Source organism: Panthera pardus, unplaced genomic scaffold (genome assembly GCF_024362965.1).
Source record: "Panthera pardus isolate Hobbes unplaced genomic scaffold, ASM2436296v1 HiC_scaffold_13, whole genome shotgun sequence".
Taxonomy (NCBI): domain Eukaryota; kingdom Metazoa; phylum Chordata; class Mammalia; order Carnivora; family Felidae; genus Panthera; species Panthera pardus.
Genome location: NW_026526688.1, coordinates 185,784,567 through 185,810,347, shown reverse-complemented (window position 1 = coordinate 185,810,347; position 25,781 = coordinate 185,784,567). Strand labels below are relative to the sequence as shown.

Sequence of the window (25,781 nt, the reverse complement as noted above, 5' to 3'; positions counted from 1 at the left end):
GGGGCAGGGTTCGAGCTAACACCGCGTCATCTAGAGGAGGGGGTGAGAGGAGCAGAAGGAAAATGACAGGCGCCCTCACCTGGGCCTCCGGCTGTAGGGCGACCCGGAACGTGATCTTGCGCACAGAGGAGAATTTCGGTGCGCGCGGTGTCTGCAGTGGCTCGACTCATAGTAGTAGCAAGATCTGGGAGCGAGAGGAAAAACAGAGAGGGCATTTGCAACCGCCGCTTCACCCCGGTTTACTGGCACGACAGAATAGCCCCCGGAACACCATATGACAGAGAGCGGCTTTTTCTTCCTAGCTACTGGTGAGATTTCCCGGTGGCGGTTTGTGATGGTGTAGTCAGCTTAGAGGTCTGGGGAGTGATGTGTGCTTTCCCAGCCTCTCCTATTGATGCTAACGCCGAGCGCCAGTCTGGTACAATGTCAGCTTTACCTCGCGTGGATCTCAACTGTACTGGCACAGGGCAACCCTCCAGGTAATGGAAAAAGTTAGGGGAGCAAGTAGGTTTCTGACAAATTGCTCTCTGTGATCCGACTGGCTCAAGCCACTGTGCTCAAGGCTGACGGATTTAAGATGAGGAGGACTGTCTGTGTGACAACATCCTCGTTAGTTCCAGAGGCACTGGGGATGCGGTGTTGAGGGGCCCGGCTGCCTGTGGGTTGCGAGTGCGTGTTTTGGTTTGTTTTTTTGTTTTTGTTTTTTTTTTGGTTGGTTGGTTGGTTTGTCTGTTTTTTGGACCTGACGCTCTGGGGTGGGTGATGACAAGGTTACCTTGAAGAGGATCTACTGCCTGGGGACCTTGATCTTGACCTGGAATATGGTGATCGGGAACACGACCTGTGTCGAGAAAAGGACCTTGAACGAGAGCGCATCCTTTGGGGTCTTTGAGAAAATAAGGATTTGGGTGGTGACACGGAATCTCTACACGGAGAATTGAAAGAAGAGCAAGAAGGTGACACATCGAACAACGAACAGGATTGTGTGCCATCCCAAGGGTAGTTCAGTTTATCACTTTCATCTTCACTGTCATCAAACAGGCCATCCATGGCTAGTCCCGAATTTATAAACATAGGTAGTTTGGAGAATTGTTCATTACTGAAATCACTGTCCCTCAGTTCACTGGTCTTGTCTGCTTCGTCGTCAAAAACAGCTTGACTGGGATGACCGAAGTGCTTGTTCAGCTCGGCTCGGATTTCCTGGTCTTGGAGCTGTTTTCTGGTGCTGCAAGGAGAGACCTGCTTGCCCGCCCCTGGAGTCTCTCTCAGGTAGCACTGGTCTGAATCTGTGGAAGAACAAATCTGCCCCTGCCAATCGGAGGGGGCATCTTTATATTCTAGTTGTCTAGAGTCTTGGAGCTCCTGTGATATATTAATGAGTATTTCCGTTTTGGAATTAATTGACTGACAATAGTCATGGTCACCAAACAGCCGTAGGCTGGGCCGCTTGGCCTTCCTTTCCTCGTGTCCACTGGTGAGCACAGAGGTCTTGCTGAGTTGTGCGTACAACTCAGACTGCTCGGGCCCCTTCTTGGTGGAGTTATTGCCTTGGGTGCCAGGAGGCTCACTGTACCTGGGCTTCTTTGATGGAGGAGGTCCCACAGTCTTGCAAGAGGACTTCAGCTTTGGAGAAGTCCTGAAAGGGTTATCTTGGTTGGCTTTGTGAGGAGGAGTAGTGGGCGGAGTTAGGCCTATGGGAAAAAGAAGGAGGGGGGTGGGGAGAGAGACAAGAGATGGAGATCATGTGGTTAAATGCCAGGACAAGTTTTCCTAACTTCTCCAGGGCTTCAGACAATGGCGAGAAAGAAGGTACACGAAATTCATGCAAGACCTGAAAAAGTACCTCTCTCCCTGTCAGCCCCTGCCACCGAGAAAAGACAGATTTCGCTACTGGCAGGCGGCAGTGAAATCTGCGATATTTTGTGTTTCAAATGCCAATGCTAACAGACCTGGCTTCCCAGAAAACTCGAACGCCTCCCTACCGGCCTCCACGGGCACCAGGCATTACCCAAGCTCGCATTTCCAAGGGCACCGTGTGTCTGCCTTATGGAACATTAACACAGCACGGTCCAGGGGGATCACAGAATAGCTCTGGTAGCCTTTGTCTGCAAGGAATTCTGAGGAGCACACAAGTGGCTCGGAAAAATTTCCCCAATCGAGGATCACTACCCAAGGAGCCCCAGAACTCGGCAACTTAAAAAAAAAAAAAAAAAAGATGGGATGACAGCAAATGTGGGGCAGGGTGGGAAGGACACAGACAACTTCAAAGGAAGTCCAGTAAAACACGACAGACGAAAGCAGGGAACCGGGCAACTGTGCAACTTGACGGCAATGATTCTTTTGTCTCCACAGTTCATTAACTTAGTAAACCATGGCTAATGCAGGTATAATACTTTCTTGTAAGCATAACTAATACATTCTGTCTAAAATATGGTTCTGCAACAGAAACCTAAATGAACAGGAACACTAAATATTGCAGTGCTAGTGGACCATTTTATTTAGAGCACAACATCGGGGCGGGTTAGGAGGCTGAAGGACTGAAACGGACCCAAACTCCGGCAACCAACGAATTAAAAAAATAATAATAAAATAAAGGGAGACGAGAGACACCCCATCGGTTGGTGTCTTTCGTCCTTTTCTACAGAAGAGCAGAAAATTCCATCAGATGGCCATGGTGGGAGAGTCTGTGAGCTGTAGTTGCCTCCACTATGTTTCACCCCTGAGAAAGTTCTACTCATCCCTTCACACCGAGGAAGGATAATCGGGAAATGGCTCCAGAGTCCAAGGAACTTTGAAGAAGGGCACGCTAGGGTTCAAATGACTCTACGCTTACAAGGGAACATTTGAGTTTACAATCCATTTTCTATTCGGGAGGATGGGTGAACGCTGTTCAGCAGAGTTCGAGTCTGCTAACAAGTCTGGGGTTAGACTTAAGGCAACTGCACATTTCAAGGAAATGGCAGACAAATCTGACTTTGCTGGAGAAAAGGGGAAAAAATACACACACACACACACACACACACACACACACACACGACCAAGTAGGTCACAGAAAGCCACATGCAATTTTGGTATGAACAGGAAGATACTGCCTCTTTTTCCTACTTTGCAATAAAAATATGGAAGAAATTAATATTTCCTGTATAATAAAATATTTGACACCACTATTTGGCAATTTTTATTCTGTACGGCTAAAGCTTTCTAAATGAGGGGAGAAAGGCTACAAAAATGCAAAGTAATGTGACTTTGGAAATCCATCCCAGAAAAATTCAGAAACACAGGGGAATACAAACACAGAGAAGGGACCCAGCAGAGTCCCAGAAAAGCTCCCTTGATTAGCAGGCACCCCCACATGCCTTCCGTACTCTTCATTTGAAGGTAATAGGGAGGTGACATATTATACAATGAAACCTCCATGTCACTGAGGCACACTCTCCTTTTGTCCCCTCTTTCATGGACAGGTATGCCTTTTACTCGCTCTAAGAGATTCTTATGTATTCAATCTTTCTGTCTCTTTTTTCCCCTTGTTTCCTTTACCTTTTGCACTGCCCCGTTTCTAACACTCATTTCTACCACATGCTATCTTCAGTTACCATTACAACAAATTTAAAGATACTAATGCTCCTCCAAAGAAACGATAAATTCTCAGATACTTCTCACAGGAGGCTAAGATGCCCAAAGAAATAATGATGAATAATCTCTCTTTGCTCAGCCAATAAAAGTCAAATATTGCAAATGACATAGCCTTTGAATAGGGGAAATGACATTCGACATCCTAAAATCCAATTCCATAAATCTTCTCGTGGTTCCCAAATTAGGGTAGTTGTTACATTCCTAATAATTTATTGCCAGGATCACTCGTTTGATACTTATCAGATAATGCTCTATATTCTTGCTCATCTCTTTTTTGAATGTATAGTTTATCTTGTCTTTCCAAATAGATTATATGCTCTTAGTAGAATGTTGCTTGGGCTTATTTGTGCAAAAATTCTTGTACTTTTTTTTTTTTTTTAATTTTTCTAAACTCTCCTTTAGTAGTGGGTCTTATATTTCAGTGGCCCAAGAATACCTTGGGAAGCTGGTCAAACATTTTTAATGAGGTGGTTCATGGGCCGCATATGGAGAGCTTCTGTCCTGTCATGTCTAAGTAGCACATTGCCTTGTTCTCAGGTGTATGTATTTTGACTGACATTCTAGACTTATAAAAAGAAACCCTAAACTTCAGAAACACCAAATTAGGCCACTATTAAAGAGAGACTAGTTCTAAAAATAGCTCAGCTATCTAGGGATTTTAAATATAGAAATTCTTTTTAGTCTTGAACATTCGAAACCCTTGTCCTAGTACCTAAGCTCATTATCACTTAAATAACTGATTCTCAAGTTGCTCTGGGGAGTGGCGACACCCTGATGGTAGTTTGTTTGTTTGCTTGAGTTTTTTTGTTTTTGTTTTTGTTTGTTTTTTGAGTTAAAAACAAAGCCTTTTCCCTTCTTCACATTTTGGAGGGCCTATGGGGGTGGAGCAGACATTCACTGGGCTTGTACTCTGTGCTGGGTAAGACACCAGGATGCTGGCATTTTAGGGACTTCATGGTTCCTTTTAATAAACGGGCAATTCCCTAAAACTTGAAGTAAGCGTATGTTCTTGCATATGTGCGTAAGATTTCCGGAAACACTCCGAGATAACCAAATAGACCCCACGAGGGAGAATACGAGGGGTGGAAATTTCTGTTGGCACTGCTTGTTAAAAAAGAAAAAAAAAAAAAAAAAGTAATACCTGCTTCATGGATGGAAGTTATTTCAGGATTAGTGAGTAGGTGGGTAAGGGAAAACAACTCAGATAATTCCCTAAACTTTTTTGCTGTTTACTGAAATATCTTTATTCAGAGAATACCTCCAAGCAAGACTGGGAAATCTCAAGGATGCAACCACCAGTGCCTAAGTGAAAATCTATTTCCAGATATAGTTGAGACCTAAAGCAAAACAAAGCAAAACAAAAGTGTGAGAAGCACTGTATATACTTATATATATAAAATAGCGTCAAACTTTTAAGAGCCGCTGATAGGACAGAGACCCCTTGCCGCACCTGAACTAATTGGATTTCTCCCATTTCCCCACCCAGAACTCTGTCCCCTGCGGGAGGAGGGCAGTCAATACTCAACTCCTTAATGCCACTACCTTTGCTCATCTTCCCTCTAATGGCCAGACTCTCAATTTCACCCCACAAGCTTAAATCAACAGGGCTAATGCCTCCCATAACCTCCAGATTATTTCCTGTGTGTTGATTTTCTGGGGAATGTGTACATTTTGGTGTTGACAGTACAAGGTATATTCCATGCTCTCTCTTGAACTTAGCAGGTTTTGACAGATTTATGTGAGGACAGATGGCCATTACAGGCTGAAGGCTGACAAGAGGCAGTTCAGAGCATTGTTAACACACTTGCACAAACTCTCAGCAGTGCAGCACTGTGCAGAATGTAATTCAGACTATAGCTTTTTTATTACTGCCTATTTTCTTTTGTCAAAAGAGCCTGCTGTGCAGAGCAACAAATGGCTGCTATTACCCAGAATGTAATGGGTGTCAGACAAATCACGTAACACAAACAATCAAGAGTATGTAGGTCATATTTCAACAGAGCACAACCTTAGCAATATTTATGATTACTGCATTGAAATGTGTTCTATAATAAACAAGTACCTCTGCATCACTCACACTTAGGCACTTCTGCAAAGCAAGTCTGGGAAAAGTGGTGCACACTCCACAGTCATCTTTTTAAACAGCCCTTTTATTTAAAAAAAAAAAAAGTCAGAGACAAGTTTTGTTTCGTTTTTCATTATGGGCTATAAAACGATTTTCTTTGAGGAGTTCTCTCTTGGGTTTGTTTGTTTAATTGCATGACTCTGATAAACGGTGACTCCTCTGTGTTTTGTGTGTTCCACTGTCTACGCAATGACTTCAGCAGGGTTTTGTTTGTTGTTTTTTGTTTGTGAATAGTTTACAGTATTTTGCAGAACCTAATGCTGTATCTGTGCCTTGCCTCGGAGTTTCTTTGACGGTGGGATTTCCCTTAGGTCACACGTCGATTCAGATATTTCTTAAGGACAAACAGTGGGAAGATGAGGTTCTCATTTGCTTCAAGCCTTCCCAGAAAAAAAGAAGGACTGGGCAGAGAGGCGTGTGGCTCCTCCTACCCATACAATCTATGCCTCAAGAATCTGGAGATTGTAGGAAGGGCTGACACTCAGTATGAACTGTGACTGCTCTGCCAGTGAGAATATTTTGTCAAAAGAGTTGCTCCTGTGCTCTCACCCACCCCCAACTTCCCCGGAACTCACCGGAGCCCCAGAGGAGCCAGCCACGGAAGTGTTAATGCTTGCACGGGGGAACATCCCACACCCTGCCCAGTACCCTGGCTGCCATCAACCCTGGCTGGTCTGAGGGCCAGTGCTCCTGCCTTTACTGCTTTGTCAGTATTTCCTACATCACCCCTGATTCCCGGAGAACAAATCGGCCTCACGGAAAGCCTTCAGAACATTCCTAGGACATGTGCCTAATTCCCCAACTCTTGCTCATGGAAGATGAAGATACTAATTGGTTCCCCTTGCACTTTCCCACAGAGCTGGGGCAGGAGTAGGGATGAGGGTGGGGGTGAGGGGGTGACGTTTCTGGGAACGTCGATCACCAACTCCCCCCACAAGCTGACGTGGGAGAGGAAATCACTGTGTTATTCTTGGCTTAAAAGAAATTTGGATAGTATTATTTCCTGAAAAGATAACAAAGGAATGATCATTCCAGATGTTGGGTCAAGAGGAATCAGATCAAAAAAAGAAAACGAAGAATGGAGTTGAAATATGGAGGAAACCCCTGACAGTAAGAGGTGCCAAACACTGGAATGGGCTGTAAAGAGAATTTGTGGGGTCTCTCTTTCTTGGAGTCTTCAGGCTCAGTAAAGGATTATATGACCTGTCAAAATCACTTTCCAGTTCTCTCGTGCTATGGTTTTCCTTTGAAAACTACCAACTACTACTCATATTTGGCTTTGGTTCATTTCCCCAAAGATAAGTCACATACAAAAGAAGTATATACCAAAAGCGTACAGCAAATCTATGCTCTCTGTCAATATTCTGTCCAGCAAAACAGATTTTTAAATGGGAAGTCCAAAAATGACAATATAAAACTCTACCTAGGGGCACCTGGGTGGCTCAGTCAGTTAAGCCTCCGACTTCGGCTCAGGTCATGATCTCACGGTTCGTGAGTTCAAGCTCCACATCGGGCTCTGTGCTGACAGCTCAGAGCCTGGAACCTGCTTCGGATTCTGTGTCCCCCTCTCTCTCTCTGCCCCTCCCCCACTCACACTCTGTCTCTCTCTGTTCTCAAAAAATAAATAAAAATGTTAAAAAAATAAAACTCTACATAAAAGAATAAGAAATGACAAACTGATGGGTTAATGAGTGGGTTCTTTTAAGAACAAGTCCACCAAAGTTCAGTTTGAATGCTGGCCAATTTAAGCCAAGGGAAAACATACAGTGAAAAACAAATGACACCAAACACTTGTCCTCTATCATCAAAACCACGAGGAAACTGCAATACCAATGGAGGAAAATATTGTTAAGACCTAGTGTGTTAGGGTGATGAAACTGCTGATTATTTTGTTCTTCCCCTTCCCCCTAATTAGTTATAAAATAGCCATCTTGCTTTTTATTACTTCTACAGAAATAATTTTAAAACCAGTTCACGTGTACATGTACACATACATACATGTGAAACTGGGGGGTCAGCCACTTTGGTCCCTAACCAAATTCCTTTTATGTCTTCTGGCGGAAACCATCATCCAGTTGAGCTGACATTGCCTTGCCATTTCCATTTCAGAAACAAAAAGTCTAGCACTCTGAAAATCTCCATATGCAATAGATTTAAATGCCTTCTGCCAAAAGAGCATTCTCTCCTCTCATCTTGTTTTACTAACAGCTATTTTGAAATCAAATTAGTTTTTACACCTGTAAAAAAGAAGCGTTTTTTTTTTTTTTTATCAGCCAAAATGAGCTAGTTTAGGACAATCACAAAGTCAGACCAGCTGGCAATACCTAATAAAGCAAACTTCCTGTCTCATCCCTCCTGTTTCCCAAAGACTCTGCAGATGGGGCAGAGGGATTTTTCTGGAGGTCTCAGAATTTTGTTGACTCTTTACATCTGCACGTAAATGTTTGGAACATGTCCCTAAAATTTGTGAAAGTAAAGAAAAAGGAGACACCAGAAGGTCCTGGGCAACAGCTTGATCCATTTCCTTGGCCATAACGAAATGGATTAAGCCTGTAGACCAAGGATCAACAAATCAACAACATGAATGTTTCCACCCTGTCCACCCCCTTGCTGCACCAACGGCAGACATCACTAATTGGTCATGACATTTTCACTGAATACAGACTTGGCCTTGGAATCCTCCTCAACACAATGCTCCTGGCAGCCAATACCAATCAATGACACTTGGCAAGTGAAATGAAACCTATTTAACATAACACATGTTGACTACTGTCTTTAAAATTCACGCTTCAGGAAGGAGACATCATCTCTAGTTGGACAGACATGCTTTGAACCCAGGGTCCACCACGAAGCCAGTGTCAACATACAGGTTTTTCCTCAACCATGAAATGGCCAGAGAATCAAAAAGATAGTATATATCACATGCTTACTAGGGAGTGGCTAATCTCCAGAACGTGTAGGAATAACAGAAGTAGCTATTATTGACAGAGTATCAGGGAGGAGATGGTTCTTCCTTGACTTGGTAAATCCATACCCATACCAAAAATGGTATATGCTGAATTTCATATTAGAGAATTAGAGGGATTTTGCCACAAAGAGAATATGTAACTTCATATATGAGTGTGCCAAGGAGAAAACAACATGAAGGCCAATGAAAGGGAACAGGTAAAGACACAACAAGTTGAAAAGATGAGCAACAGGGTACAGATACCTTCGGCAGATAAAATTAAGGCAGAATCAGTAATTAAATGCCTTATATTTATTGAATACTTATATATGCTGGCACTGGAGGAAACCTTTTTTCACGTTTTATCTCAATCCTCAGAGAGACCCAATGAGATACTGGTGCTGTTATTATCTTCCTTTGGTGCATTAGGATCCTGAGCCTTACAGAAGTTAATTAAAATGACCAAAGGCCATATTGCTAGATGGTAGATCCAGAATTTGAACTTGGGTTTATCCAATGTCAGAGCCAAGGTTTTGCATAACTTCACTAAGCTATGCTGCCTGCTTTCAGAAAATCATAGTAGACTACTTTTATTTGGAGCTTTGCTGCTTATAAAGTTTTAAGATTCTGGTTGAACGCACACAAAATTGCCATTTTAGGATGTCAAAAATGGTTGAATGCTGGCAATTTTATTTTTTCCAACCTATATTTTAGTCCTTTAAGTCAGACAGTAATTCGATTGGGGGATTATAAGTATGATTTTAACATTAAGGAAACTAAAACCCAGAAAAGATTAAGGAGAGAGAAAAGCGTTTTAGCAATTAAAAGACGAAGGGGGAAAAGTGCATGGCCCGTCTTGCAGTTCCTTACTGATGTCACTGCCCATGCCAAGTTCAGTGTTACTAAAACATCTCTTTGATTTCCTGCCTTCTTACTTCTGCTCCATCAATATCTTCTCTCCTTAGTCCCCTGGGCAGTTCAAGTCTGATACAAATATTCCTCTCCCTAAGGCTCCCCCAGTCAGTTTTGCCTACAGAGAGCAGTGTTCCTTTCCATGGATTGCCTGGGTCCTTGGCTAATGATATCACCTCAATGCTTCCTTTGGTCCTTGAGCCGTCTTTGTAATTCTTTTCAATCTTCTGCGCAGTCATTGTATTTAACTTGAAGCAAAGTGACTTGATAATTTCTTTTCTCCCTTTGGTGATTCTCCTGAGCTGCAATCAGTGTGTATCACATCCTTCAAACACCACTATGCAAGAAGTTTTACTAGAGATTGTTTCAGGAGATGGAGACCATAACCATCACATACGGCAGAGCGTTTCAAACCCACAATATCTCTATCCAAAAAAAACTTCCTTACATCCTTCTCCAGTCAAGTTCCAAACTTCTCTTCCTAACCTCCTCCTGCCTGCTGCAAGTTTCTCCTCAGTCCCTTGTTTTCCTGGAGTTGTAAATTCTTTCTAGTATGTAATGCAGTTTGACCCCACCTCACTTTCTCTAATTTGCATCTTTACACTTAAAACTACTATGCTCAAGAAAGTAAAAACCACCCTCTGGGCCCACCTTTCTTAGAAGATAACAAAACGTGGGAGGTAATAAATATTTCGCCTTCATGCTACTTGTCCCATGTGTGTTATTTCCCCAACAGACTATAAGCCCCTATCTTTTTTTTTTTAATGTTTATTTATTTTTGAGACACAGAGACAGAGCATGAGCGGGGGAGGGGCAGACAGAGAGGGAGACACAGAATCCGAAGGATAAGCTCACATCTTAAACACAAGACTATTGAGCAGGCCAAGTACAATGCTTCATGCTTTGTATGGATCAGTCTCTAGGCTTTATATTTGCTGTACATCCACTAAGGCCTATCATATTGCAAGCATAGAGCAGGTATTAAAAATGTTGGTAAACTGATTTTCATTGTACCCAATAATCTTTCAAAGCACCAAGAAGAAAGGATTTAAACCAGTCAGACAAATTCTGATTCACTGACAGAAATAAATCCACTGTGTATATTTTTAAGGATTCTAAATATGTAAAAAAAAAAATGTATCTTCTATAAATCGCTACTTTTCTCTCAATAGCATGGGCTACTAAACTTTCAAAATGATAATTAAATTATTTAAAGTTAGGTTCCTCTGAAGAAGAAAAATGCTAAAACTTTTGCAAGAAGAAAAAAGAAGTGCTTTTTTTTTTTTTTGTAACACCATAATCTCACTAATAGAAGGAATGCAATTAAAGTGATATTCTCATATATACATGCGAGCAAAACACTTCAAAAACAAAGATACCTAGGGGCACCTGGGTGGCTCAGTCGGTTAAGCCTCCGACTTCAGCTCAGGTCATGATCTCACAGTCCATGAGTTTGAGCCCCACCTCGGGCTCTGCGCTGACAGCTCAGAGCCTGGAGCCTGCTTCGGATTCTGTATCTCCCTCTCTCTCTGACCCTCCCCCGTTCATGCTCTGTCTCTCTCTGTCTCAAAAACAAATAAACATTTAAAAAATTAAAAAAAAAAAAAAACATACCCAATGCCAGGAAGGATGTAATAAAGCAAGTATATCCATGGAAGGATATCCATAGGGCGATAAATGAAAGCACTTCTTTTGGAAAGCAGTGTGGCAATCTATACAAGAAGGCCCGAAGATATTATATCTTTATATTAATTATTAAAAACTACTAAGAATTTGTTTTGAGACAATAAGATTAAATTTATGAACAGAACCAACAAAACCCACAAATAATCCAATTAAAATGGGCAGAGGACCTGAACAGACATTTTACCAAAGAAGACATACAGATGCCCAATGGACACATGAAAAGACGCTTAACATCACTAAATCATCAGGAAAATGAACATTAAAACCATGGTGAGATATCACCTTATACCTGTCAGAACGACTCGTATCAAAAGACAAGAAATAACAAGAGTTGGTAAGAATGCTGAAAGAAAGGAACCCTCGTAACTTCTGGTGGGAATGTAAGTTGGTACAGCCACTATAGAAAATGATATGGAGGTTTCTCAAAAAAATTAAAAATAGAAATACCATCTAACCCAGTAATTCCACTCTTGGGGATTTACTCACCAAAATGAAAACACTAATTAGAAAAGATATATGCATCCCTACATTTATTACAGCATTATTTATAGTAGCCAAGATATAAAAGCAATAGATGAATAAAGAAGATATAGTATACATATAAAATGGAGTATTACTCAGCTATAAAAAAGAATACAATCTTGCCATTTCTGAAAGCATGGATGGATCTAGAGTGTCCTATGCTAAGCAAAATAAGTCAGACAGAGAAAGACAAATCCCGTATGATTTCACTTATATGTGGAATCTAAAAAACAAAACAAAACAAAAAACGAACAAACAAAAGCCAGAAACAGATTCGCAAATACAGAGAACAAACTGTGGTTACCAGAGGGGAGGGAAGGGGGGGCGGGGATGGGCAAAATAGGTGAAGGGGATTAAGAGGTACAAACTTCCAGTTATAAATACGTCATGGGGATGAAAAGTACAGCATAGGGAATTAATCAATAATATTGCAATAAACTTATATGTTCACAAACAGTAACTACACTTATCCCGGTGAGCACTGCATAATATATAGAAATGTTGAATTACTATGTTATATACCTGAAACTAGTATAACATTACATGTCAACTATACTTCAGTAAAAAAAATAAATAAATAAATTATGAGCAAACATTTCTAATGCAGTGCTATTTCTAAACAGTAACACTTTAAAACAACCAAAATTTATAATAGGAGTATGATTAAACAAATTTTGATGTACTTACTAAAACTAATGTCATACAACACATTAAAAGCCTGATAGTAAAAGGCCGGTGAAGATATGAAAATTTCCTATTAAAATGCTAACTGAAAAGTCAGGATGCAAAATTATATATACAAAATGACTATGGTATAAATATAGTGTATAAAATTATCCATAGGGAAAAAATACTATGGATAACTGTACATCTTAGAATTACAAATAACTTTTCTACCAGTTTATATTTTTGACATTTTTACAAGAAGATTAAATTATTCATAATATAATACATAATACAATAATCAAAATGTTTTAACAGAAACCTGGGTGTGGGTATACACGGTGGAAGCTTTCTGAATCCTCTTTGGAACAAAGTAACTGCCTTTTACAACATTCTGCACACTCATATTTAATAGATTCAGCTGAATTGTTATCATGATCCACAGTAGTATTTCCCAAACAACGTGATGTCTATTATAGTGGTAACTGGAATTATGTAAGATAATAAAATATTACGAAATTGAATGACATATACGAAAAATAGTTTCTATCAGAAGAACCAATAAAGGTATGCCACTAAAAGAAGAGTTGTCAAATAAGTTGTAGACAGGTAGTATTGAAAATACTGGGAAAACATGGGAAATTATTATTATTATTTAATTATGTGAAAATCATAAAAATCTAGGATGATTTTGCTCTCAGACTACAACACAAATATCTTTAATTCTTTTCCTTTAAAAATCAAGAAATGAACAGTGTACACCATCTGTGATACATTATCAGTGCAGTTTGTGCCAGAAAGATGAATGGATTGACAGGACATTAAAGTTGAAAGCAAAGGTCTCTGTTTCTTATACAGAAAATTTGATACTTGAATGTTTCGTTATATGATTTAGGCAAAAGCAAAATGACAAAGCTGTATACCTTAATCACCTTTTTCAACAGACCCACCAAATACTCATTCCAAATGGTCAGATAAGAAGGTCTCTGCTGCGTATGATACACACACATAAAAGCTACTTATAGGAGTAATTATAATTTATTTAAGAAATGATGTAAAGCATATGCTTTTAAGCGAATCTATGTGTGCGTATATGTATGTAGGCATATAAAGATATGTTTACATTTGCATATGTATATGTCTGTATACACACACATACACACATAAAATATATATAAATACCATGGATTCAACTAATCTACTGCTTGACCAAATCATGCGATCATGCGATAGACCTTTTTCGTAAGGAGGTAATTTAGCAAACTCAAAGTGCGAAATTAAACTTAGCAACTATGACCATGGTGCATATAGGCACTATAGTTCTGGTTAAAGGAATCTTGTTTAAGTTACCGTTCCTTTACCCTTATCAGCAATGGCCAGAGCCAAGGAACTTCTTACTCAGACAAGCCTAAGATTCACTTTCTGGTGTAGTTTAAGTATGTCCACATAAAGCACTCAGTGCAAAGGCACTTTTTGTAACCAACTTAGAAGTCTTCCTAGGAAGTCTCTGGATGATTAAGTTACCTAGGGGTTACTCCAAGTTTTTAAGGCTCCTTCCTCTTCAGTATATAAAGTAAGACTGACTAAATGAGTCCAGAAGTCCAATGGTAAAGAAAATCACTCTTGTTTGAGGATATGGGAATACATTTCGTTTTGGTGAATGGGCAGATTTTTATTTTTCTCCTTTGCTGAAAAGATATAAAAATGGTAACATATATAGGAGAGATCATATTGTTAAGTACAATGGCGAGTGAGAAAATATTTCAATTAAAACATCGATGTAATCACTTTGCTCCTTGGGTTCAGAACTTTGCTCCCTGTTTTCTAGCTCTGTGATCTTGGGCAAGTTACTTAACATTTCTGAACCTTAAAGATGGGAAAACTACCACTATCTTCATGAGGTTGTTGTGAAACCAGTCAAAAATTCCTCATGTTTGGGGCGCCTGGGTGGTTCAGTCGGTTAAGCGTTGGACTTCGGCTCAGGTCACGATCTCGCGGTTCCGAGTTCGAGCCCTGCGTCGGGCTCTGTACTGAGCTCAGAGCCTGGAGCCTTCTTCCCGTTTTGTGTATCCCTCTCTCTGCCCCTCCCCCCCTCACACACACACACTCTCTCTCTCTCTCTTTCTCAAAAATAAATAAAACATTAAATTTTTTTTTAAATTCCTCCTGTTCAAGTTTTGGGGTCTCAAACTGAAATAGGGTTATTCAAGGATCCAAAGCAATAATACACATCAGAGGATCTGGCCCCAGTCTGACACACACAAAAAATGTCTTCTTTAAAAAAAAGAAGAAGAAATGAAAATATTTATAGGTAACTTCTTATCCAATGTTGTTTGTACTATTTGTTAATTTCATTAATCACATAGAGAATACATGCTATCATTTAACACATATTTCATACACACACACACACACACACACATAACTACACACGGTTCCAAGTGATATATAAGGCTTACCTGCAGTTCCAGAGAGTTCCACACTTAAGGTTCGTTCAATAGTCTTGTTCTCAAATGGGGAACCCTTGGGGTCACTGGAAGATATGGCACATTTATAAAAACAAACTGAAATGGAGTTGCTGTAGCCAAATGTATTAGAACCCCCTTCCCTTTCTGAAAATGGTTACATTTCTTTATACTTACTTTGGTGACTCTGGGGTCAGAGGAAGAGATAAAGTTGTTGGTTTGGCTAAAGGAAAGAAAAGGAAACTAATTATGAAATATTGAGGGGTTTTTTAGATTTTTTTTTTACTACAATCAGGTTGGAAACTGGAAACTGGAAAACTAAAGTACGGAAATCCCTGAATATCGGATCAAAGTCAGACAACAGTCCATTACGCTAAAACAAATTCCAAACAACATTTGCATCAGTAAGCTATCATTCAAAACCACATACAAAAACCAGAATTTTCCCCAAAATGTAGCATCTCGGTTAAGGATACAAATTTTGCATCATACCATCAGAGAGAAATAATGTTTTCTATTTTAATTTGGAATACAGTACACGGTTTGTTTAGACAAGAAAACAGCAGAATAACTATCAGACAACAGAACGTTATGAATATTCAGTTGATTTTTCTCCTAAAATGTATAATTTTATATCTAGCCCTGAGAATAGGTTATATCTATGAGGCCAAAGCTCAAAGCAATAACCATTCCATTTACTGAAAATTAATTGAGAGATTATGACAAATTGTGGACATTGACCCAGATGGTTTAAAAGAGGTTTAGATCCCCAAAATCTTACAGACTACAGAAGTAAAATACTGCATTTATCAGTTGAGAGATCAACAGACTTGCAAAGAGAGAGCTCATTTACTTCCTTTTATGCTTCCTAAATCTTACCTCCTACAGGTGGCATTTCCTAATTAGGAGGGGTGGAGTAAGAATATTCTCACTCCAAAATTTCAATTGCTTCTCCTTGGCAGTCTTGTATTTTGAACAGAAGGAGGGGAAAACATGATGAGAAACGCACTTGGGATATACATCCACATATTATGCATCTATGTGCTTATCTATAAAGATATATTTATATGTAAGTAAGTTTATGTCAATTTCTTCTCATTAACATAACTACTTTCAAAAGGTCAAGAGGTAGTCATTTACGTAATGAAAATCCTAGACTTGAAAATACAAAGGTCTCTAGAACAAACTCTTATTTTATAGATGAAAAACCTGAGGTCTAACGATATGAAATGATATTTCGAAGGGCCATAAAACTAGTTCCTGGCAGAGTCAGCCCAGAATATGTTTCCTTTTTCCTATTACCAAAAGGAATTGCATTCGATAGATATTAAAGTAAATTAATCAACCCCAGTAATTAAGGTCCTTTGAAATGTGAAAATATTATTTATGTCCAAATTAGGCTGAAATTACATACTTTACTTGGATAAATAGTATTTACATATTTAATTTGTCGATTTAGATTTGGTTTTTAAACAATTGAATGGTTTATCATCTATCCAGTGTGCATCCAGAAATATGAAGTTCATGCTGTCTTCTACAAATTAGGTACATTGATTGATCGGCTTTTATATATACAGATAAATGAACTGGGTTTTACATTAATTGTTTTAGTATGTCTGATATAATGAGCCTTTCCAAAAGAGCACACTCGTGAAAGAAATTTACCAACTTTTTCAGTGTTCAACTAATAATTAGGATCACGCATACAGGTTCCATGGAAAATGTCACCAGATAGGAACTGTGTGCTATAGGTCACACAATAAATAGACATTGAAAATTGGTCTTTGAAATTCCAGTTTTCAAGGGGTAGGGTAGGCTACCTGAAATGCTCAAAGGAAGATTCCTAACATTCTGATAGTTGGGTATAGGTGATCATGATACCATGATTCCTGAATATGCCCACGGTCACAAAAACTACCACTAGGGGAGTATTGATAATGGTTTCCTGGGAGTTTAATCCACACCATTCCAATGACTGATAGACCAGAGCCTCTAAGATCCTTGAGGGCAAGAATGCATCTTTTTCCTTCAGATCATGGTATTTTGGACCACGTAGATCCTTGGTTATTGTCTCTAATTGTGAATATATATTTTTTCGGTTTGAATAATAATTTAAGTAAATCCTGAAGCTGAGCATTTATTTCCTGTTGGTTATCCACAGCCAACCATTTTGTTTTTTGTTTTAGGCCTTTGATAACTTCAGGAATTTTGCAAGGTTTTTTTGGTCATCTCGTTTTTGTTTTTTGTGTTTTGTTAACAGGCTTTGTTCTGGGATAAACTTTTTATGCTTTGCCACAGACAAAATATCTTTTTTAAAAACCCATACAGGGGCACCTAAAAACCCATACAGGGGCACCTGGGTGGCTCAGTCGGTTAAGCACTGAACTCTTGGTTTCAGCTCAGGTCAGGCTCATGGTTGGTGGTTCAGCCCCACAGGGGGCTCTGTGCTGACAGTGCAGAGCCTGCTTGGGATTCTCCCTCTCCCTGTCTCTCTCTCTCTCTGTCCCTTCTGCACTGGCGCTGTCTCTGTTTCTCTCAAAATAAATTAACGAACTAAAAAAAAAACAAAACAAAAAAAAAACCACCATGTTTAGAACATGTGCTGCTTGTCTGGCTTCACGCTCTACAGGGGTTCAGCCGGTTTAGGACTCCAAATTCAGCTCCAAAAACGCTGAACGCATGACTAGGACACACTAGGACCAGGGGGAGAGCAGCCCAGTGAATTTTTCATCCCTCACTAGAGCAAGCCAGCTGGCCCCCTTCCCTGAGGCTCTCTCCACACCACTGCGTCCCAAGCGCCTCGGGTTCTGCTCTAAGCGAAACTGTTCCCGCGCATGCGTGTGAGGGGCCAATCAGGGCAAGGTAAGCTGCAAAACAGCTTGGCCCATTTCAAGAAATCTCTTTCCCTGAACCGACAGAAAAGGATGGCCAAGTGATTTTGAGATAATCACCAGGGAAAACCTCATTGAAAGCCAATTTCAAACTCTGAAAGAAGGTTCCAGAAGGTTTATGGGGACGTAGGGATGAGAGAGGGAAATTCAAAACACTGGAAAGAAAATACTTATTAAAAGCAGCAGCAACGGCATACCTGTATGAAATAATCATGGTTCAAAACAGGATCAGGGACTACCACTCTGCAGCTGGAAGGGGAAGTTGAGAAAACAAAAGGGGAAAAAAAGAAGTGGGTGTTTGTAATGGCTATTTTACAATATGCCTGCTTCCACTATAAGGTTAAAGGTAGGGCAAATGTGGAAGCTGGGATATTTTAAAGCAACAGCAACTTTCATAAGCTTCTCAGACAGGACTTTTGTGAGGAAGAGCCAAAAGAAAGAAAATTATATCTCGGCCAAGGCAGGTTTTCCCCAAATCACCCTGATCTGCCTCAGAAGGCATCAGCCTTCCAGCAATGTATGGAATAATAAAAATCACCCCAGATGCTTAGTTTGCTCTCGGCCATATTTTTTAATAGAAAGCAAATGAAAATAAATTCCAGGAATTTCCAAATCACTATTTACAAAATAAAATCTATGAGTGTAACATGTGGTCTTAAAAAAAAGAAAGAAGAAAGAAAGGAAAGAAAACACTTAATAATCGGGAGAGGCTGCATACATTATTATGTACTATTTCTTAAGGTATATACAGCAAATCAACAACGCCTCATTTTTGCCATTATTAGAAGGGGGGAAAAATAAAATCTTTTTAATATTGGCTAGCCCAGCTTGCTCAGAATTTCAATTATCTCAGCAATTCAGATTTCACATAAACCTTGTCCGAGGTAGCTATTCCCTTTACACGCCCGTCCCCCCCCCCCCCCCCCCCCCCCCCCCCCCCCCCCGTCCAGTTCACATTTCAGGTGCCTTTTGGTGATTATGAATTCGGCCGCATTATCAGCCAAAGAGGACATGTTCAACCTGTGTCCAAGGAAAGATTTTTTTTTATTTTCCTTAATCTCTACCCAAGTGCTGAATCCTCTTTCCAGAGAGACGGCCGTGGAGCGAAAGCCCAAAGTGGGGGTATCGCAGCCCGGTGCAGGCTGGGTTTGCCTTGGGCTCCCTCCCCGGCAGCCTGTGTTTGGGTCCCCAGCCTACCTTGTAAATGTTGAGACTGCGACTGTGTGGGACTTCTTTTGAGGTGCATTTGTCTCTGCTACTGTTCCTGTTCTCTGTGGGTTTGATATGAGGTGGGTCATCATTTGTGGTCAGATATTTGAGCAGCTCCGAGCAGGGACGTCTTTGTGGCTTTTGCTGTTGACAAATGCTCCTCGCTTTATTGCTCATGAATTCTCGGTCTTAAAAACGAGGCATAAAGAAAAAGCTAAAATTAGTGAACTGAACCTTATCAGAATGGATATAGGTTTCTGAAGAGATGAGATTTTCAATGAAGTGTTCAGTCTAAGTGTACTAGATCTATGAGCTGTGAATAATTGTTTGCAGAACAAGGAAGAAAATTACATTTAAAATTCCTAAATGGACATTTAGGCAGCTTTTTATTTCATTTCTCCTACATTTCAATGTTCCTACTCAGCAACATGTAACTAACAAGACCCTATAGCGCCTTTACTGTGAATAAAAAAAAATAAGCTGGTTTAAACCTTAATTTGCCACTGATTGCTGGAGCCCCGTATTCACAATTCTCTTAAGTACCCCTTAACGCTCCGTTTTCACTCACAGTGAATGCAAGACAAACATTGTTTAATACAGCCCGCTAACCGAATTATGTCATTGCCAGCATTCTATCCAATTAATGGCAGAGACAGATCTTTCGCGGTGATTCCAGAACAGTCTTTCTCAGGTTAGACAGCTGGCAAAACGGCAGTCCTGCATCTTAAAGTCACTCCTAGATAATACCAGCCTATCAGCAAATTTTATTGTAACCCACATTGCCGCACGTATTAATAAAGTGGGCAAGGAGCAACAGACGGTGGAACTTCCATTCCAATCATCCGAAGACAAAGCATAAATGAACTCTTTCTAGTTTCAAGTAGCTGGAGCGCTGCTTTTGGAAACCCATTTCATATAGTTTCACAGTTAGAAAGCAACTGCGGGATCCCAACTGAATACGTAGAAATAAACCTATCCTTTGTTTTACAGCTTCAAGCAAAATCCTTTGTTAGTTTCCCTCCTATATTACAAAGTTCACATCGTACCTTAACGACTGCAGGGTTTGTTCTGATCCTGTGATTATGGTTTGCATGGTTCTGGGTACTGAGACCACTGCATTCATTATAACTTAGCTGAGTATTGGCTGGTGCCAGTAAGAGCTTCTTAAGCTAGAAACATATCAGGGGAAAAAGCAAGAGAAGTTATGCATCTTTTAAGCATCCGAATAAGCTATTGAAATTTTAAACTTTAAAATTAATTAATTATAATTATAAACATTAATTCCATCACTCTCTAATTATATTCACACCTCGGCACAATAGTGCTAAAGGAAACATATTTCGAAAAAGAAAAATTTGGCATTACACTACCAACTGTGAAAGTATGTCCTTTCCCTACATTTGGGACTAAGTGTTGTCTACTTTGATTTTTTTTTTTTTAAAGATAAAATAAGGCAAAAGGATCTTCCTGAAAGGGTTTCTAAATACCTACTAGATGAGAAATGCTGCTTTGCTAAATGAGGAACTGGGGACTGGGGACAGAATCTATGTATTCTGTCCCCTCAATAACCCAAATGCATCAAGTGAAAATATATACAATATTCCGCAATGCTTTGAAGGATATTTCACAATCCATTTTAACTTTACTGATTCAAATATTTGTGATGAAAGTGTGGCTATCACTGAAAAAGATTTGTAAGTAGATAGAGTCGGGAGATGTGATTCTGGTTCAGGCAAAGCATTTACTCTCTCTTTTTTTCTTAAGTTTATTTATTCATTGTTAGAGAGATTGTGTGTGCACACGTGTACATCAGCAGGGGAGGGACAGAGAGAGAGGAAGAGAGAGAATCTCAAGCAGGCTCCGCATTGTCAGCACAGAGCCCAACACGGGGCTCGATCTCACGAAGCCATGAGACCATGACCTGAGCTGAAATGGAGTCAGATGCTTAAACCGACTGAGCCACCCAGTCGCCCTGTCATTTACTCTTTCTTGACCCCTGTTTCTTCATTTGACTTGCTGGCTTGCTGGGACCTCCCTGCTTGGACAGGCAGGATGACTCTGAATCAACAACCCCTCCTAGTCGAATCAGTTATGTGGATGCAAATCATCTGGTATCAATGTAAAGAAATCAGAGAAATGGAGAAACGGGGTGTGTGTGTGTGTGTGTGTGTGTGTGTGTTGGGGGCCAGGTAACAATTACTTATGGGACAGTTTCTTCTAAACCAGAAAACTCTAAATGCACAGGCATACGAATAGAGTCTCCATATGTTTACATGGAGTGCTTTCCACATTTAAAAAACTTAGAGATGGGAGAGAAACAACTTCTAAATGGCATGCCAAGGAACATTATTAAAGTTTGGAGAACAGCATTCCATAATTTACATAGTGTGGTCTTACATCAGATTTATGGCAAATGACAAATGGCTACCATAGATGAGAAGGTAAACTGTGTCTTAGAACTAATAAAATTCTGGTCGAGCACTGCATCGAAAAGAAAATTTACTCTTCATTGCCAACAAATTCACTCTTCATTGCCTACCATAAATTTAGGGAACTTAGGTTGCAAATGTGCTATTATTTTTCAATCTTCATAAGAATTATGGATCTAAAACCTTAAAATATTGCATATCCCTTTTTCTACCTTTTATTTCTAGAATCATGGGCATAAGAATAAAACTATAGATATGTCGATTATCACGTAATTTATGATGGTGAAAAAACAGGACAAAGACCAAATATCCAACCATAAGAAACCTCTTAATGAATTAGAGCATCTCCAAACAGTAAAGTCATGTATAACACTAACAGTCATGCATATCTAAAATTCATAAATATGATGACAGATCTTAAAACAAGAGGAGATTTCAACCTTTTTTATATCAGAGATGATTTGAAATCACAGGTGAATTTTTGGTGCGTTCATTTCGGGTCGTCTACATCTTCTAAGTTTCTACCATGAACATAAATAATGCTAAGAAATAACGATACACACACATCCACAGCCATAGACAGTTAAAAACAAACTTCCGTAAGACTACGTGAAGCCTGTTAACGACCAACATTCTTACACACAAAATCACAAGAATTTGCAGCTCTGAGTGTGCTCGGGAATTATTTTGGCATCAGTCTAAATTAAAAACCCAAACCTTATTGTTACTACGTCATACCCATGCAGCGGGTAGCCAGAGGCAACTCCAATTCCCGTTAAACACTAGGAAGGGTTCTTACTAGAGACGTCTCTTCTGCCTCCTGAGGCGGAGGGGTGCCGTCAGGCATGGAGGAAGGACTAGCCTCATTCTCAGTGGTCACATCTCCATCTGTCAGCGCATCAAATGAGGGCAATCCGTCTTCATCCACAGGGAGACTGTCCAGTGTCTCTGTGAGGACTGCTAGCAAGTTCGCCTCGTTCTCTTCATCTATCTTCTGCAAAAACGGAAAAACAGACGTCGTGATGAGCTGACGTTGGGCGATAGGTAACGCTATCAATCAGCATAGGCGGATCATGTTTATCCAAATGAGTAAACTATTCGTGAAATTTTGAAGGTTCATGCCGGAATACAAAAGATCCTGTCTTCCTCAAACTCCAAATTCACTCTGTGTCTGAATCCGACAATTAACTGATACCTCTCGGTACCGGTCTTTGATTGTTGAGCTGTCCAATTTAGCAATTTATGGCATCAGTGCTTATCACGACTGGGTATGACTCCGTCTTGCTCGCACTTTCCCCACGTTTATGTCTTGTTTCCCTAACCAAAGGAGAAGGTCTAGAGAATCTCAGAACTTGAGAGAATTTTAACCATCATCTATTTCATCTGCGGATGCAGTGTTTCAATCTCCTGTACAGGCAAAATGTTTAGATAACCCTCAGTTTGAACAGCACCAGAAACTGAAACGATACCAAGAGGAACTATACACTTTCATGGTTTCAATTATAATCTCATCACTGAACACTCCACAGCCATTTATTTCCCTCCCTGACATCTCTCCCAACTTTAGTCATAAATCTACCACTGCCCACTGGACATTTCTACCTGATAATGGCTCCCTCATCCTTCAAAACCCAAACTCAGGCCCTTTCACAACCAAACCGCTGTTTCCCTCGACTTCCTGAGTTTGGGTAACAGTTCTGCAGACTCAAACTCTAGAACTACCCTGAGTCTTCTTTATCTGGTCAGTCATTAAGTAGAGTCTTGCTTTGTAACGTCTCCCAAATGCATTCATTTCTTGCGGCTGGGGTACTAGTCTAGTGCAACATTACTTTGAATGGGGGCTCCTGAAAACATCCTAACTCGTTTCTCCAACTCCCACAATCATGCCCATCGACACACCCTTGGAGAGTTAAGCTTCAGGAATTCATTCCATAAACATCTGCACACCTACAATACCAGGGCCATGCCTGGTGTTAGAGATAAAAAGAGAAAGACCAACCTTCGCCCTCATAAACCTTTCAGTGCCAGGGAAGAATGTGTAAATAACGTATTATAAAAGATGATATTTATTTCAGGACTCTGCACAAAAACTTTCAAGATCTCCCAAGTTGGGGCTTATACACCTTGTTTAGAGGAACATGTGCTATACCCCATGCACCTGGGCAACCAGGGCCAGTGCTGGCACACGGTATCGTCATTGCTTCCTTGCTGAATAATTCCTTGATCTGCATTTAGTACCTAGAATGTATGTTGTGTAGATCACTTTTTCCCCCTTCTGATAGCACTCCACATTGTTTGTCCAATTTGACCTGCTTCATAAATCTTTTTTTTTTTTAAGTTCTGTATGCTATGACATTAACAATATCGGCTAAATTATCCCACACAGATTCTATTACAAAAGGCACCTAAGCTACTGACATCTAATGAAGCCAGCAGTGCCCACACGTCCTTTCTCTCTAGCACTCAACTCCAGTTAATTGACCTGACAAAATTACAAGAATCACAGAATAAGACAGCTAATCAGAAAATCAAATTGTATTACTAGAGAAATTAGGCAGGCCTTTATCACGTATACATTCTATTTTCACATAAAAATTGTTTTCCTTCATTACTGAGGAGTCCCCCACCCAGGAATAAAACTACAGACTTCTTTCTCTTTTGGATTCAAGGCCCCAAAAAGAGCCATTTGTCCTCACGGTGGATTTCACTAGCATTTCTTACCTTTGCATAATGTATCTCTCTAATGCTCCTGGACTTAACGCTATGAGTCAAGTGGTTTTGGGCACACGGGGTAGAATGACAAGTCTCTGAGTTTGAAGACTCCAATGCAGGAGGTAAATCCTAATCAGAGGGGTAAAATGTTAACTCCGAAATGGCACCACTTCTTCCAAAACTGACCAATGCTTCAAAAACAAATTGCTTGATTTAATAACAAAACATTAGTGAGCATATCCCCCAGCCTCCATTCTTCTGGATCTGTCCATGTAATCTGAATAATAAAGATACTGAAATTGTTACTTATTTTCTGTCCAGGGTCATAACCTAGTGTCCAAAGATTCCAATCTCTCCTCTTTTAATTTAGATTCCCCCACATACAAAAAACCAAATTCGGGTTATTAATCTGTCCTAAATAGAAGTCATATTTAAATTAAATATATATTGGGGTGCCTGGGTGGCTCAGTCGGTTAAGCGGCCGACTTCAGCACAGGTCACGATCTCGCGGTCCGTGAGTTCGAGCCCCACGTCAGGCTCTGGGCTGATGGCTCAGAGCCTGGAGCCTGCTTCCGATTCTGCGTCTCCCTCTCTCTCTGCCCCTCCCCAGTTCATGCTCTGTCTCTCTCTGTCTCAAAAATAAATAAAACGTTAAAAAAAATTAAAAAAAATAAATTAAATATATATTATTTTAAATCATCTAAAATCACGAGACTTACATTAATGTAAATGTATGCATATTATCAAATAAAAATAATCTTTGAAGATATCTCAAGCACACACACACACACAACTCAGTGAACTGGGCTTCTTTTCCAGGTATCCCAATTTTCAGAAAGGCTTATTTCAAAGGCGTTCAAAAATAGCTCAAGAAAAACAGTTAAGAATGTTTACCAATAAATGAGTAATTTTGTTTACCCCGATTTAAATTTTGTGTTTGGCTTTCCAGCAACACTACAAGCCTCTATTTGCTTTCAATCACATAATACAATAGCGCCTTAGTTCCATCCCTCGTGTAAACAAACTACAATAATTCCAATCAAGTCAGAATGACAAAGAACACTTAAATTAACTAGTTTTCTCCAATTTCTTTAATAAAGCCCGGGTGAATGTACATCAAAAACAATGGCAGAAATAGTGGAGCCTGATAATGTCATAATTAATTTACAAGATCTGATTAAACCACAGCCATTTAAATTCTCTCTACTGGAACCACAACGGGAGGGAGGGTTGTGGGATGGAAGATTGGCAATGTGTGTGTGTGTGTGTGTGTGTGTGTGTGTGTGTGTTGGGGTATGTAGCTAGGGCAGGCTGGTAGTCAACCAGTATGGACTGTAATCGTTATTTAATCCGTGTTCATCAGAAATGATTATTAAACCTCTTTATTACCATCCCTGAATGTGGGTGACTCAGACAGGTGCTCGGAGACCATTTAATCAAGTTGTTCTTGAATTATGGAAGAAGAAAATGTTATTATTTCAAATTCTCCATGTTTTGTCTAATCATAGAAGACCGGGGGGAAAATTAAAATATTTATTGATGACATTTTCGTTTTGAAGCTCAACACATACTCCTGTATATAAAGGT

General features: G+C 40.0%; 1 protein-coding gene across 1 annotated transcript in view; it reads right to left on the bottom strand.

Annotated features, from left to right (window-relative positions):
* PPARGC1A (PPARG coactivator 1 alpha) overlaps nucleotides 1–25,781 on the bottom strand; it is a 301,432-nt gene that overhangs the window by 20,578 nt on the left and 255,073 nt on the right. Inside the window, 8 exon segments of the mRNA XM_053901642.1 lie at nucleotides 80–184; nucleotides 776–1,691; nucleotides 14,948–15,021; nucleotides 15,131–15,176; nucleotides 19,042–19,077; nucleotides 19,080–19,235; nucleotides 20,093–20,222; nucleotides 22,282–22,476. Of these exon segments, the coding sequence (XP_053757617.1) occupies nucleotides 80–184; nucleotides 776–1,691; nucleotides 14,948–15,021; nucleotides 15,131–15,176; nucleotides 19,042–19,077; nucleotides 19,080–19,235; nucleotides 20,093–20,222; nucleotides 22,282–22,476 (1,658 nt within the window).